Genomic DNA, 15,751 nt, shown 5'->3' on the forward strand with positions numbered 1-15,751 from the left:
CAATTTTTGGGTCTTAATATCAACAAAATTAATATTTTATAATAATTTTTAAAATATGTTAACTTTTTAATAAAAATATCAAACGACAATATTTATTGGTGCCACCGCCCACCGCCACCTCCAGCAATGCCTTTGCCTACCTCCGCCACCTTCGCCTTTGCCAAGGCTGCTGCCTCTACCCTCCTTCCATTGAAGGGTCATAGAAACTCCTCCAGATCTCTCTCTCTCTGATCTCGAAGGAAAGCCCTCTCTCTTTCTCTCTGAACCTATGGAGGAGGTGGAATCAAGTCCACCGTACATAGCCAAGAGACTATGGAACATCGTACGTATAGTGTTTTACATGCTGAGAAAAGGCATCTCGAAGCGGAAACTGATGATGAAACGCAGCAAGATCGTAGGGAAGGCGTTGGGCAACCTGATGTTTCATCACCCTCCAACTTCAGTTGCAGGTAGAACGACATACAAATGTCGTTCGTCGCTCCTCGTGAGTACGAGTTTAGCTGCAGCAACAGCCCAGCCTACCCCTCTTACTTCAGGTTTCACATCAACAAGTGCAAAAACTATCATTCCTACTATTGGATTTTAGTCTCATCAGAGATTAAATCCAATGGGTTTGATTGGTCAGTTATATGAGAAATTGCACTTGCACACTTGGTTGAAAAATCAAAATTTCTCTTACAAAAACCCAGTTTTGAACTTGTCTCACATTGGAAAATTATAAGTTTTATTTTCAGTTTTTCAATAGGAGCTGATTTACACTCCTTAGAATTAGTAGAGGAGAGTATGGGGATTCGATACCGCGTAACACGCGTGCGTGTGTGCGGTGCAATGAGGCGCTTTAGAGGCGCACTTTGCTCGCATTTTGCTCGTCACGATTCGATCGGGTGTGATCAAGAGGCACAATTCAAAGTTAACAGTCACCAGCTGTTAACTACTTTTTAAAAGTCACAATGTTTGAAATTGTGAATGTTCAATGTGCATTCTCTAAACTAGTATCTACATTTTTTTTATATCTCTTCACAAATTATTTAAGGAGCATGAATTAGACTCCAAATCACGCAATTTCGAAATTCACTCTCTCTCTCTCTCTCAGTCCTGTCTAATACAGTCTCACATAAAGTTTCTTTGGAGACTCTTCAATTTTGCTGGTTGCAGATTCTCGCCTAAGGCTCTGTTGTATCGTAGGAACAAATTTGCTTGTAACCCAACAGCAAACTCAGTAAAACTGAGTAGGGGCAAATAACGTTCTAAAGATAGTAACTTCAGATGCTCCTCAGAACTTCTCCTCCAAAATTACAGTGACTTCATTATTCTCCAACACCTACACCTCCCATTCTCACCAGCACCATCAAGACGACACAGCAACCATTAAAGAGGTGCAGAAGATGTTAGAGATGTTGAGCAATGATGTTATTTTGGAGCCGTCTCCGTTGGTAAATTGCCGGGGTTCGGGAAGAGCCCCATGGTACGGCAGTTGCGGATAACGGACTCGCCATTCCCGTTAAGATCCACTGACGAGGACAGCCATGTTGAGAAGGCAGCTGAGGAGTTTATCGAAAAGTTTTACAAGGATTTAAAGCTATAGATGCCCTCGAAGCATGCTACCAAGGAATGTGGTCCCCAAGTTCCGGTTGAGGTTTCGACAAGGAATCGTTGTCAGGTTACACCTCTGTACGTAGATTGCCGGCAATAATCCAATTCAGCTTCATTCAACGCTAATTTTCTCTTTTTCCTTTTTTTTTTCCTTTTTCTTTTTCTCCTCGATGTTACTGTTGAATCAATAAATGATTTTTATGAATTCCTGGCTTCTGTCCATTAGATAGCTTGTATTTTGAGTGTATTGTTCGGCTATGGAGATTTAGTCATGATTTTTATGAATTCCTGGCTTTTGAGTGTATTGTCGAGGTGGGCGAAGGCAACGGCCGTAGGGGAAGGTGTTGCCAGAGGTCACCGGAGGCAATGGCGGGTGGCGGTACTGATGAATTGTTTGTAAGATGAATAGTGTTTTTTTCTTATTTAATATTTTAAAAAAATTTATTTATTTTAAAAATTATATTAAAAATATTATTTTTATTAATATTAGAACCCAAAAGTTGTCTTTATTGGCTATAGTCCCTTTTTATTTTCTCAAAAAAATGTAAAATAAAAAAAAATTGTCTTAAACTTTGTTTTCATTTTCGAAAGAAAGAAACAAATTGATTTTGTTTAAGAAAAAAAATAATACACGTTTTTTTGAATCATTGAACTAATGGTTTTTAAAAAAAAAATAAATTTTATAACGTAGAAATTATATAATTTATGAGACAATATTAAATAACAGGATAAAAACGAAATTTTGAAACCGTAAACTCAAGAAATATTTTTTTTTGTTTCAGTTTTGAAAACAAAAAATACATACACAATCATAAACATATATATTTTTTGTTTTTGTTTTGAAAAAACAAATTATTTCCAAACCACCAGATATTGATTTGTTTTCGAAACTTGTAACAAGAAAAGAATCATTGAAAAACTTTAATGACAAAATTGTTTTTATATAATAATTCTTATGAATAAATAAATAATGATATCTCTGTAGTTTGTGGAGATTACTATGTTTATAAGAAAGGGATGTGCGGTTGCCAAAATAGCACCAAAAAGAAAAAAAATAAAATAAAAAAGGACAAGAAAGAAATATATTTAAGAAATTGATGTTTAGGATCATCATTTTGACTTAAAGAGTATTCTCCTTCTTAGGTAGGACCAAGTTATTGGGCTGGTATTCTGACCAAATAAGCAAAAATTATTGGGCGGTTCGGAGAGACAGTCCTTCAATGGCTCCATCTAAGAAAATAATATACCATACAGCTCCTTTCCTTCCACACCATTAAAGAAAAAGAAAAAGAGAGTGATTCCCCATTTCCCCTCTTTTTAAGGGAGTCAGCAAGCCTGATGACGAATACTCTCCCTCTCATACGATTAAAACCAGCCATCAGTTCAAGCCCCAAAATAGAAAACCGGGTGGCCCATCTTGTCAAGTAGGTAAAGAACTACGATAGATTTGAAAACAAGTGGGAATAATTGTTCCGATTCGAGTCAGATGCGTCCTCGAGGATCTCTGGGTGGCCCATCTTCTTCATCTTTTTTTGAATGAGAGGCCAATTTTGGGAAGAAGGGCATTCAAACGGTTCGGATCAGGAGAACCGAGAACCTCCAATGAATCAGGATCCATTTCACACTCTAATGCGGAATGGTCTGAGTCTGTTTGGTTATCCATACTCTACTCAACCTAATTTATATGCATTTTCAGATCACAAGAGGAAAACGTACTGTATATTCTACTATTCTCCATTGTCGAATTCGGGTCTACCTGTTTAAAACATCTTGTCTTCCCGCAATCAAGAACGTGTATATGTAAGGTTGCGCCTTCCAGGGGCAAATTGGACAGAATATAATAAAATAAGGAAAAGAAAGGTGGTGGTGGTGGTAGACGTACAACACTCGGCATCAGACACGTAGGCACAGTGGAGACCTTTGGATCAAATCCAGAATTCCAGATTCGGATCAAAGCGATTGGAATTCCTCTTCTCTCTCTCTCTCTCTCCCCTCACCATGTCGTCTGTTTCGTTTCGTAAATCTTGAAATTACACAAAAGCAGGCGTAAACAGAGCAAGTTGTTTTCTCTACTCTTCTCTCTCTCTATAAATAGAAGTGTGTCGGCTTATAAAAGCAATACGGCGGTCTCTGTTCCTCCTCTTCGCTCGCACAGCATTCGATCCCCTCCAAAACGCTTTCAAGTCAGAGCAGTCTCTCTCTCTCGCTTTCGCTCTCGCTCTCCCCTCTTTCTAGTTTTATATCTATCCTCTATCCTTCATCACTGATGGCTGCAGCGACTCAAGCAAGCCTTTTGCTTCACAAACAGTTGAAAGGTTTGGATCGAATTCTTACATTTATGGTTTCTATTTCTATGAAGATTCTTCCATCATTTTCTAGGGTTTTGTTTTCATCCGAGACATGCGAATATTTTTTTCCTTCTTTGTCCGTGCAGATCTTTGTAAAAATCCGGTCGATGGCTTCTCTGCCGGTTTGGTAGATGACAGTAATATATTCGAATGGAGCGTTACAATTATCGGGCCTCCTGATACCCTTTAGTAAGCAACCTTGTATCTATTAGTTTAAAGAATGAATTACTTTTCTCCTTCTCCTTTTGCATGCTTGATTCATTTCTCGGTTGTTTGTTTCCGGTGGTTGGTGATTACTCTTCTCTTCTTGTTTGCTTTGATTGGTGGATGAAGGGGCTTGAGATATACGGGACCTGTCCTACGCCGGTTGGTTTAACCGGTTTCTTTATAATTCCAGCTGCTCTTATGCTCTGATGTAGGTTTCTCAGCCTTTAGCCTGATCTAGGGTTGATGCTCATTTCTGGATGACAAAGTTCTTAGATTTCCTACACGTGTGGGGTTACTAAAATTTCCTTCCTTTATTGAGCTTATCTTTCGTTTTTCTATGGTTCTTCGGTTTTCAGGTTTGCTTCTTTTTTATATTCAGTTTTCAAATCTTAACTAAAAGGATGTTCATATTTGATTTGCTTTAGCCTTGAAGGTGTTTGATTTAGTTTTGTTATTTGGTGAGAATTGTTCGAGTCTTGCTATTAACGTGTGAATGAATGAATTGCATTCTCGTGTTTATGAGATACCTGGGCTTTGCTCACTAAATTTTTGTGTTTTGTTTTTATTTTATTTTATTTATTTATTTATTTTTTTTTGTGGAGGGACTGTTTCTTTCCTGCTTTATGTTGCTTTTCTAGAATTTTATGCTACTCTAAAGGCACGGTACCTTTCTTACCTCTTGCTACCTTCTCCTACACACATACCTCTCTGTTTGCTTCTCATTATCCTTGAGGGAAGGGGCTACCAAGGAATTGTATTTCAAACATGACCCAAATGTTCCGAGAATTATAATCATATCGCAATTCGCAAGTAGACAAAAAATGTTGAATCAAATTGGTCTATGAATATTATCATAAACTATAAGGTTATTTGATTATTTGTTTCAAATCACATTTCTTGAGATTCATGAATTGAACCTTAAAATTCAAAGTTCAAACACTAATTAACATGTTTTAGAGAAGGATTTTATGGTGAAATTGTATAGGAACCCTTGGGGTTCAGTTTATGGCATAATCATGATATATTGATAACTGGCTGTGACGTTTTGCAATTAGTGGACATGCAATTATGTGCTGTTTTTATTCAGCAATGATATTTTTGAAAATTTACACATCATCTTATTGCAGTGATGGAGGTTATTTCAATGCCATTATGAGTTTTCCATCTAATTACCCAAACAGTCCTCCGACAGTGAGGTTTGTTTCTGAGATGTGGCATCCAAATGGTTAGTTTTTATCTTTTAGGTGGACTTCTGCTCATTTACATTAATTCTACTTAAAAAGTGATTTTTTTTTCCCTTTGTGAACCATAGTTTATCCTGATGGGCGTGTTTGCATCTCAATCCTTCATGCTCCTGGGGAAGACCCCAATGGATATGAGCTTGCCAGTGAACGATGGTCACCTGTCCACACGGTATGGATTTATCATGTAAACCTAATGCATTTATCATCTTTTGTTTTGGTAAATAGCTATATTTCCTGATGCCACTAAGATGTGCATATGGACTTGGAAAAATGCATCGTTTTCTTCTATTTCCTTGTTGATTTACTTAACCTGGTACCATACATGATATTCCCCCTGCACCATCTGTCCAACCCATCCACCAATAGATATTTTTGATCAACAAGACTGATTTAGTGCAAGCTCAGACAGTGGGGTCCCTTGGGTCCTAAGGCACCAAATAAAAGAAGCAAAATCCTTGGAACCCATCTGAATTGCTTCTTCAGATGGTGAACATGGTGACAAGAAGAGAAAAACTAATGACCGGAATTATGAGAGAGATTCAGAATTATACAATAAAAAGAGAAAGAGAAGATCACACTAGTACGATAGTACCTGAATTTAACTTAAAAACAAACCATTATTCAAGTACAATGACTCTTTGCATAGACTAATCATAAGGGCTTGGATCTACCTTCAAGTCATTGCCTAGGTGACTAGACACCTGCCTATACAACAAAAACCACAAGGCAGGTGCCTTTTTAATACCATTACCATAGCTGCATCTTATTAGTATGTATAAATGCATCCTATTAGATGCTATACATGTATATATGTACCAGTTATGCTTTGTTATAAAGTTTTACTATTGAAATTTCAAAGATCCATAGGTTTTGAGAATAGAAGAAAGAAAGCAGGGAAAGATAAAAAGGCTTCTATTTTTCTTTGTTTTTTTTTTGATAAATGATAGGTTTTATTAAAAAAGAAGGATTACATCAAGATTTAGAAGACAAACTATCCAATAGGGATGCATGGTGTGACCCCATACAAAGGCCCAAATTACAACTGAGCCAAGAACAGTTCAGACTTAAACACCCCCATCTTCGCAAAATGATCAGCCATTCCATTTGCAGACCGCCTTTCCCATTTGACAAGAACTGTCATGTCTCTAACTAGCCATTTGAACTTTTTCATAGATTCATTGTACTTCCAACTCACTGTTTCTGGTTCCTTCAGCCACCCTATTATCAATTTATAGTCACCTTCAATGAGCAGTCTATCAAAATTTAGCTGTCTCGCAATCTGTACTCCTCGCAAGACTGCTTGGAGTTCTGCAAAAACTGAGTCCCCTATTCCAACCGGGCCTGAGAATACAGCAACAATTAGTCCTTCATTATTCCTAGAAACCCCTCCTACACCAGCTGGACCTGGGTTCCTTAGGCTGCTGCCATCAAAGTTCAACTTAATAAAGCCTTCATCAGGAGGTTCCCAAGCTACCACTGGTCTGTTCCTTGCAGTAGAACTTCTAGCAACAGCTCCCCATTTTCTCCACAAGTCATTAACAGAGAAATCTGAGAACAAGTTTGGGGCACTCCCAAACTGCCTCAATACTCCTTTCTCTGTCACTGAAGACTACCATTTCTTTCCTCCCACACCGTCCATATCACAGCCAGCTCTAATGCATCTCCACATGACTTTACCTCTCTTCTTTGGCCAACTGAATGCCGTGGAGTCAAAGAGATTTCCAATCTGCAGAGGCACAACCCACCTATGACCAAAAAGATCAAAAACCTTTTCCCAGAGGTCTACAACAAAAGGGCTAGAAATTAAGAGGTGGTAAAAGCTTCCACCACAGGCTTTGCAAAGGATACTCCAGTTTGTGGAAAGGCACAAGATAGGTCTTCTTTTTTGCAAGGTGTCTTACATGTTTATTTTTTGAAGAAAGACTTCCCAACAGAAAAGCCCCAACCATGGGAGGGAGAGGTTTGGACCAGAATTCTTTTAACAGACAAGGGGAATGAAATGGGGCTGAACAAGCAAGAGAAGAAAGAAGCACAGGAAAACAAACCCCTAGGGTGTGGAGTCCAAATATGACCATCAGGTTTTGAAAAATCCAGAAAAACAGAATCAAGGACTTGCAAGAGCAAAGTTGCCAGTTCAAGCTCTGTAAGTCCCAGGTCCCAACTTACCCCGGACAACTGAGAATAGGACACAAACCGATGTATTGGTTCTTTTTAATCATTCTATTTTTCTTTGATTTTTCTAGTCCCACTTTAATGTTAAAACAGCAGATCCACTTACTATCTTAAATTTTTATTATGTAAAATCATGTCATTCTTTAATTGCTAAGTTGATGTAAAATTGTTCTATTAAATATAATTATATTAACTTTCTTTCTGAAAGTATTGAAAGTAACATATTTAAAATAGTATTGTTTTTTTACATATTGTGATTTACTATGTTTCAAGAAGAAATTTAATGTTCTTAATAAAGACAATTGCTATTTTTCAATTAGTATACATGCTGATCCTTATGTAAAACTAAGGAACTGACATAAATTTTAATTTGTTATTTATAAAATTCCTGTCACTCAGGCAACACCTATGTGCTCCACTATTGCCTACAATCACCTAGACACTTCAACAACTACATAACACTAATTTCAATTGGGAGGCTGATAGGCAACTGAATAGGCAACCCACAAGGACACTCATAGGGATTCTCAACTCATAAAATAACTCTACCAACACTGCACTTATCCCACTTGCAAAGTGACCATAGCTCTCTCAAGGCATGTTGGATCTGCAAGATTTTAGTCTTTTTGGATAGATAACTTATTTACTTGTCTAATGACACCAAAATCAAGCAAAATAGACAAGTTTATACCCAGGAAAATATGACTAAGAGAAATTTACTTAACTGCATTTTCAAATTTTCAATATTTCAAATATTCTCTAATGACTATAAACTAAATTGACCCCTTAAAATGACTAATCCTGTTTAGAAGGCACTAATAAACTAAAGAATAAATATGAAGGCTAAAAAAAAGTACTAAAATTCGAATGACTCAATAATTACAAAATTTCCATCAGTTCAAGAATAAGAAGAATCTTGATTTCTTCTTCATGGTTTTTTCTCTGCTTCTGTCCCTGCATCATAGCATCAGTTCATCTGGAAGCTAGTGAGTTTGCAGATATACTGGGCTGTGAAGGGGTTAATAGGTAACTAATAACCATTATTCTAAGGGCCAGTTTCCACGAGTTAAGGGTTCTCTGTTTTCTGTTTTCTCTGTGATCTGTATGTATGGATCTAGTCATGCATGAGACTGTTTCAGTGGCACTCCAAAAGTCATCATTCCTAGGTATCACATTTATTCCGCACTTCTGTTTTGAATTTATACACCCATTTTGGTAGAAACTCCTATCACAAGGCTACACAAGCATATGTGATGACATCTTGCCTCGTATTGAAAACTTGGCTTTCTAGCTATAGAGGATGGATTTTATGGATATAGTTTATTCAGTTTGTAATATGAATTGCTAGACTCGGTAGAAGATATTTTTCTCCTTGAAGCCAGGGTTATAGAGATAATGTTATGGAACTCAGATTGTTTATTGAAAATCACTAGGATTAGAAGGAAATTGATATGATGCCAGAAAAACATGGTACCGGAAGAGTTTTGACCGATCAAAACCAATGATTTAAAAGGTGTGCTTGAGGCGCTTGAGGCAAGTCCAAACAAATCCATGTTAGGGTCTTAAATTCTTAACCCTTGCACAAAAATAAATGATTTTATAATGTTAATTGTCTTTTAAGAAGATATTTTACTAAGATGAATGAATGAACAATACTAGCAAATAGGGGGTTCTCATAGTGTAAGGATTAAGAATTTAAGACCCTAATATGGATTTGTTTGGGCTTGCTTCGTGGCGCTTGGTACAAAGGCGGCTTGTAGAATCAAGAATGCAAGATGTTTTACATCAAGGAAAGAAAAAAGAAATTGTGGGTTTTACATGCTTGAAAATGTTTTATATGTTTGATTTTATTTTTATATTTTCATTTGAATATGCTTTACATGTTATGCTTATGTATTTTAATTTTTGATATATTTTTTTAAATATTTATTTTGAAATTAAAGTTTATATTTTTATTTATAGGGTAAATTACAAAGACCCCCCCATGTACTATGGGGTCAGTGACAAAGTCCCCTCCTGTACTTTTTTTTGCGACAAAACCCCCCTGAACTTTAGCCGTTAGACAAAGACCCCCTTGGCCGTTAAATCAGATGACGGAAAATGTTAAATTACCAAAATACTCCACCAAAATTTTTCTGTTTTCTTTTTCTTACCCTTTTTCTCTTAAAACCTATTTAACCTAGAATGGTTATCTGGTCCTCCAGAGGGATTTTGTTTGTTTTGATTGCTGGTCTTCCTCTGTAGCCTGAGCACTCTACAAAGTTCCGGAAATGGCGACTTCCGTATCTCGGCATAAAACGGAAGAGTACCTACCAAAGAAACAGACAAGTTATTGGGGCCTAGATCCACTGTCATCTGTGTCACCCAACATGTATGCTTCCTAAAGATGATAATCACCTAGAATATATACTTGATGATTTGAGTAAGTCTTGAAATTCTTACAAAATACAGTCTGAGTCTTCTATGTGTATAAAAAAGGTAGTCAATATGCTTTCTAATAAGCAAAAGAAATGCAAATACACGCCACATCTCCCGCCAATTAAAAAATAAAACTAACGAAATTAAGTTTCTTCATCAGAACTGGAATTATCCTTCCGTCTTGATGTTGAAGGCCGCTTAGGTGGTGGTTCTGGTGGAGCAGGCGGTTGACCGGAATCGGAAGAAGATTGCACATTTGCAGCCTCCTTATTTGATGGTGTCTTTGTTGGCATTTTTGGTGATTCTTTCACCTCTTTACACACCTTCTCCAATATAATCAGGAAATCCCGGACAATCACAAACAAGCGTAAGCCTTCATCCTTGCCCGCATGCCCATAAAAGTAATTAGTAGTGCTTTTCACCAATGTCTTAATCCTTTTTTCTTCCTCCAGCAAGTGTGTGATGTCCTTCTCTGTGTGCTCTACAAAACTCTTGAGTGTGCGGTGAAATCCATTGTCCTCTTCTGAACTCTTCATTTCTGTGTTCAAGAACTCCTTGGTCTTGATCAGCATATGTCCGAGTTTGGTCGCTGTTCCTGTTATATTATCTGCATCCAATACTACTGCCTTCTTGACGTTCTCAAGCTCACTACACACACCCGAAACAACCTGAAGACCAAGGCTACGATAATGGTCTTCTGTTTCTTGGGAGTATTCTCCTCCAATAGTAGATCTTCTGTTTTCACGCTAGAGATGCTTGGGTTCTCTCTGGCCATACGGACAGCCTGTATGACTTTAGAGCGGATTATCTCCTGAACAACAAATTGCAGGAGAATTGTCTTCCATCAGCTCCTTTGACATCTACTAATTTCAAAAGTGTACGAAATGTACCATCATTCATGCGATTCCCTGTTTTGAATACAACTTCTAAGAGTTTCAGGAACAGTCTACTGTTTCTTACTTCATTGCATGCTACCTACCAAATAAGATGAGACAATGATAGCATCAGGACTTGCTTCAACCATCAGGACACCCAGACCCAGTCATGGCCCACCACCAATCCAGCCATATCAGGGCCTCTCAGTTCACTCCCAAAGAACACCAGATGGGTCGCACAGGTCTTTGACGGAATGGGACTGCCGAAGACTGTTATGCTCTCTGGGAGTGAACTGAGAGGCCCGGAATGGCACAGGTCTTGCCACTATTGGCTGGCAATGGTCGGGTTTGGGGCAGTGTGAGAGTGCTTGAGGTTAGTTTTGAGGTTCAATCGAGAAGACAATGAATATTATAAGAAGGGTAGTTTGGACATTTAAAAAACTTTAAACAGTCGGATGAAATTTTTGTCAAAGTTAACTGACAGTTAATGGAAGGGGCCTTTGTCTAACGGCTAAAGTTCAGGAGGGTCTTTGTCGCAAAAAAGTACAGGGGGGACTTTGTCACTGACCCCATAGTACAAGGGGGGTCTTTGTAATTTTCCCTTATTTTATTATGAATAATATTTTGAATTTTTGGCATTTTTAAAATTTTATCTTTTTTGTTTTTTGATTTTTTTGCTGCTTTTTGTATTTTGTGCCTTGCTTCAAAAAGGGGTGTGCCTCACCTTGTGCCTTGCGCCTTGCGCACAAATTTCTCATTGTGCTTTTAAAACACTGATCAAAACCCACCCATGAATTCTGATAAATTCCACCTGTTTCGTTTGCACATTTATGATACCGGTTGATTGGCCACATAATTTTTAGATATCATGTTTTTCTGGTATATTAGTCGAACCCCTATAGTCTATTAGTTTGACCAACGAACTTTATAGGCATACTGTTATGATGCCATTGATGATTTTCCTTCTTCCCTTGATTTCGTTTTAGTGAAATGTGGGATTTGTTGTAAATTTGCTAAGCATCTTGCAAATATCAGAAGTCAAACTCAAAATGAACTTATAGATTTAACAATATTAGGTAAATTAAATATTATCTCTCAAGTTATTTTAGGTAATTATGACAAGGGATTTATGTGTTTCCTTTTTTCCATTCCTTGTTGACATTTATGTTTTTTGATAGTTTAACCAACAAGTGAACTTGTAATTTAACTAGGTCTATTAGGAAAAATGGTGCTGCTTTAACATGGATATGAGAAATTGGGAATCAGAATCTGACACTTGTCTGGTCTGGGAATTTTACTTGGAAAGACAAAAAATCATGGACCTAGTGACATGATTTAGACTAGGGATTGACTATGATACCGGAAAACTTATAACCAATCAAACTGTTATCATAAAAGAGGTAACTAATCAGATGGTATTCATCGAAATTTACAGGGGGGTTTTTGATTCTTCAAAGCTCTCCCGATATCATACTTCATTGGCATCATCATGTATTTTGAATTGTTGTTATACCTTAGAAGTCTTGTTAGTCTATCATTGGTACATAGTAGTATTCTATAGAAAAAAGTGCATAAGTAAAATTAGATGTTCATTATGTTATTGCAGTGAAAAAATGTTAATTACATAAAATAGTTTACAGAAAGAAGATATTACATAGGAGTCTCCCTCAAGATATTGAAAAGTCCTTGTAGCATTTGTTAATTCAGCTAACAACGTATTAACTGCCTTGTTAAGAAAGAAATAGGAAATTTTAACAACTATAGTCAATGTTCTTATTGCGGTTCTGGTTGTACTTAGCATTTTACTTATCTCACATAGAGCTCATTTGCCTCATTGTTACATTATCTTTAAGCTCATTTGCCTCATTGTTACATTATCTTTAATCATAATAAATTATTTGATCATATATTTAGCCTGGTCATGTTATAATTTTTATCTGGGAAATGAATTAGAGGTGTTTGTTTACAATGATGATCCATAATTGCACCATTTTTAGTGTTACTATTACATGAAATGAATTTATTTATTTGATGGTGCAGGTTGAAAGCATAGTCTTGAGTATCATTTCCATGTTGTCAAGCCCGAATGATGAATCTCCTGCAAATATTGAAGCAGCAGTAAGTGAAATGTTATAATTCATCTTTATCACTAGTGTTTTCAAGTTGTTGCTGGCCTCTCCATGGTTAGACCATTCAATTCATTGCTTGGAAAGAAGGGTGGTTCGGATCACCCACAAATTTGTTTAGGGGGTGTGACGAAAGGTATGGTGTGTTCTTGGCTACTAGGCTTCACTGTTGTGTTTGAAATGGTAGGCTTTGGAACTCACCACATGTACAGTGGTGGTGTGGTGTGTTTCAAAGCATCGGGATTTGAAATATAAATGTTGCCAAAGTATACGAAATCAATGTTCATTGATTGTTCAAGGCGTGGTGTGTTTTGGAACACTAGATTTTGTTATGTTCCAAAATCCACACTATTTTGCATTCCAAAACCAATCACAGCCCGTTTCAGAACATGCCATGGGCTTTAAAAGAAAGCTTTTTTGCATGATGTGTTCTAGAATCGAATGGAATGTGCTTCTACCATAGTATTGATCACCCCCTAAACTGCAAACCTGTGTACTTGGTCTAAGAATCATCAACCCATACTATTGAACTGTTACATGGCTCAACAGGTCATGGTTCGGTTGTATATTTTGTTTTTTATTAATTTGAATTTTGAAATTCAGAGAGAGAGATTGTTTAACTGACTTGATCACCTTCATGCAATGGGCCATTCGTCTCCATCTTTGGGTCAAAACTGTCACCTTGAAGGAGAAATGGTTTGCCTTTTGCGTCAGCTTTTAAATGCTGTTTGTAACTGTTCATTTGTTACCTTTCTGTACTATATAGCCTTATTTAGTGACCTATTATTTTAAAGTCAAATAATTCAGATGGAAAGATAAATCTATAAGCTATTCCTTCCTGATTGTAGCGTGATAGAATATTTAGAAAATGACAATGATGTGGAAGTGCAATATGTAATTGAACTTTAGGCTCTGTTTGGAAGGAGTACACATACAAACATGTAGAGCACAAAACCTTGTATTTTGTATAATTTTGTATTTGTACTCTTTCCAAACTTTAGGCTCAAGTTTGGTAAGAAGGTAAGAGTATGAATACAAATATGTACAGTGCAAATACATACAAAATAATACAAAAATACAAGGTTTTACACTACAAATACAAACATGTAGAGCACAAAACCTTGTATTTTGTATATATTTGTATTTGTACTCTTTCCAAACTTTAGGCTCAAGTTTGGTAAGACGGTAAGATTATGAATACAAATATGTACAGTGCAAATACATACAAAATAATACAAAATACAAGATTTTGCACCCGTATTCCTTCCAAACTGAGCCTTCAGGCTTTGTTTGGTTGCCGTGTTATTTTATTTGTACTAGTACAAATGCATGGAAGGGCAAATTAAAAGAATGCAAATTCTGATTTAATTTTGTTTTGAGTTTTGATTTATTCTGCTTCAGATCTTATTTACTTCATTTGTACTGCAAACAAACAACATAAGATAAATTTTGAAATAAAACTAAATCATAGTTTGCACCAAAATCATGTGCTACCATGATTTTGCACCAGTGCAAGTATATTTTATTTTGCCTTGCAACCAAACACAGCCTTAGGGTCAGTTTGGAAGAAGCACAAATATAAATATGCAGAGCATAAAGCCTTGTATTTTGTATGTATTTACAATGTATGCATTTGTATTTGTATCTTTGGCTCAATTTGGAAGGAGTACAAATACAAATATGTAGAGTGCAAAACTTGATATTTTGTATTATTTTTCATATATTTGCACTGTATATATTTATATTTGTATTCTTTCCAAATATACAGTGCAAAACATATTTATATTTATATAGAGTGCAAAACCTTCTAGTTTGGAACTTGAAAGGAGTACAAAGATAAATATGTACAGTACAGTTGTATTTTTAAAGCACAGCTTGGAAGGAGCGCAAATACAAATATGTTGAGTGCAAAAATTTGTATTGTGTTATTTTGTATATATGTGCAATGCATATATTTGTATTTGTATTCTTTCCAAACTGAGCCTAGGTGTGCATCAGTGAATGTGGTTGGGATGGTGGGAAATTCTTGGCTTCATGATGAGATAAGAGACCATGATACTAACACATTAGGGGAGCTGTTTACTTGGTTATTCGGTGTTAAAGTAGATTTAAAATTCAAGTTAGATCAGGTGCAACGTCCGTAGTGTGAAATTGTGCACGTTTCAGTGTTTACTAGCATTCCCCCCAGATAATGATTAATTTTGCTGTTAATATTAAAACATCATTGCTCTCAGTTTTCAGGTCCTAATATTGTTGGTTTCTCTGTCCAAATTGCAGAAAGAGTGGAGAGAGAGGAGGGATGAATTCAAGAAGAAAGTAAGCCGTATTGTGAGACGGTCTCAAGAAATGTTGTGATATGTCTCCAACAGTTCCATGCCAGTTATTTACTTGTCTATGCCTGGTAATCGTTATTTTATTGAGTCGGAGAAGTGGTTGATAATCTGGTAATTATGTCCGGTTCATGTAGAATTTCCATTGAAGTTCTTCCAGCCGTCTTTCTCCTTCCCGGCATCTTTCTGTTCAAGTAACATGTTATTGGCACATGTAACTTGAACTTGTATTTTGAACGGGTTTGGTCAAGTGCTGAATGACTGGCTATCCCCATGAGTTTGTAGTTTGGTTTCCTGAAGGTAGTACTCGTCCTTCCTTTCCCCATAGGCCATAGCGGAAATAAGTTTGATACTGAATCTACCTTTTTTGCATGTCGTCGATAATAGATTTCTTTATTCTTACAACACGTGAGTGATTGAGAAGTGTGAACAATCTTC

The 15,751-nt window shown here is 36.6% G+C and overlaps 2 protein-coding genes across 2 annotated transcripts; both read left to right on the forward strand.

Moving 5' to 3' along the window:
* The first annotated feature begins 268 nt into the window (after positions 1 to 268).
* LOC148868112 (uncharacterized) lies at positions 269 to 1,585 on the forward strand. Its single transcript, XM_088968314.1, has 2 exons — positions 269 to 449; positions 1,422 to 1,585. The coding sequence occupies exons 1-2, from the start codon at positions 269 to 271 to the stop codon at positions 1,583 to 1,585; spliced, it is 345 nt and encodes a 114-aa protein (XP_088824440.1).
* A 1,836-nt stretch (positions 1,586 to 3,421) lies between these two features.
* Positions 3,422 to 15,718, forward strand: LOC148868113 (ubiquitin-conjugating enzyme E2 7-like). Its single transcript, XM_088967883.1, has 6 exons — positions 3,422 to 3,908; positions 4,028 to 4,130; positions 5,276 to 5,373; positions 5,461 to 5,561; positions 12,898 to 12,975; positions 15,261 to 15,718. Exons 1-6 carry the CDS (start codon positions 3,860 to 3,862, stop codon positions 15,336 to 15,338), a joined length of 507 nt encoding a protein of 168 aa, XP_088824009.1. The 5' UTR covers positions 3,422 to 3,859; the 3' UTR covers positions 15,339 to 15,718.
* The last annotated feature ends 33 nt before the right edge of the window (positions 15,719 to 15,751 follow it).

This window comes from Nelumbo lutea, chromosome 2 (genome assembly GCF_056320005.1).
Source record: "Nelumbo lutea isolate HS-2025 chromosome 2, American lotus-T2T, whole genome shotgun sequence".
NCBI classification, from domain to species: domain Eukaryota; kingdom Viridiplantae; phylum Streptophyta; class Magnoliopsida; order Proteales; family Nelumbonaceae; genus Nelumbo; species Nelumbo lutea.

Coding starts and splice junctions, on each gene's coding strand:
- LOC148868113 (XM_088967883.1), top strand. CDS start 3,860: ATGGCTGCAGCGACTCAAGCAAGCCTTTTGCTTCACAAACAGTTGAAA. Junction 5,374..5,460: donor TGAGATGTGGCATCCAAATG/GTTAGTTTTTAT, acceptor TGTGAACCATAG/TTTATCCTGATGGGCGTGTT. Junction 12,976..15,260: donor CTGCAAATATTGAAGCAGCA/GTAAGTGAAATG, acceptor TCCAAATTGCAG/AAAGAGTGGAGAGAGAGGAG.
- LOC148868112 (XM_088968314.1), top strand. CDS start 269: ATGGAGGAGGTGGAATCAAGTCCACCGTACATAGCCAAGAGACTATGG. Junction 450..1,421: donor CCCTCCAACTTCAGTTGCAG/GTAGAACGACAT, acceptor GTTATTTTGGAG/CCGTCTCCGTTGGTAAATTG.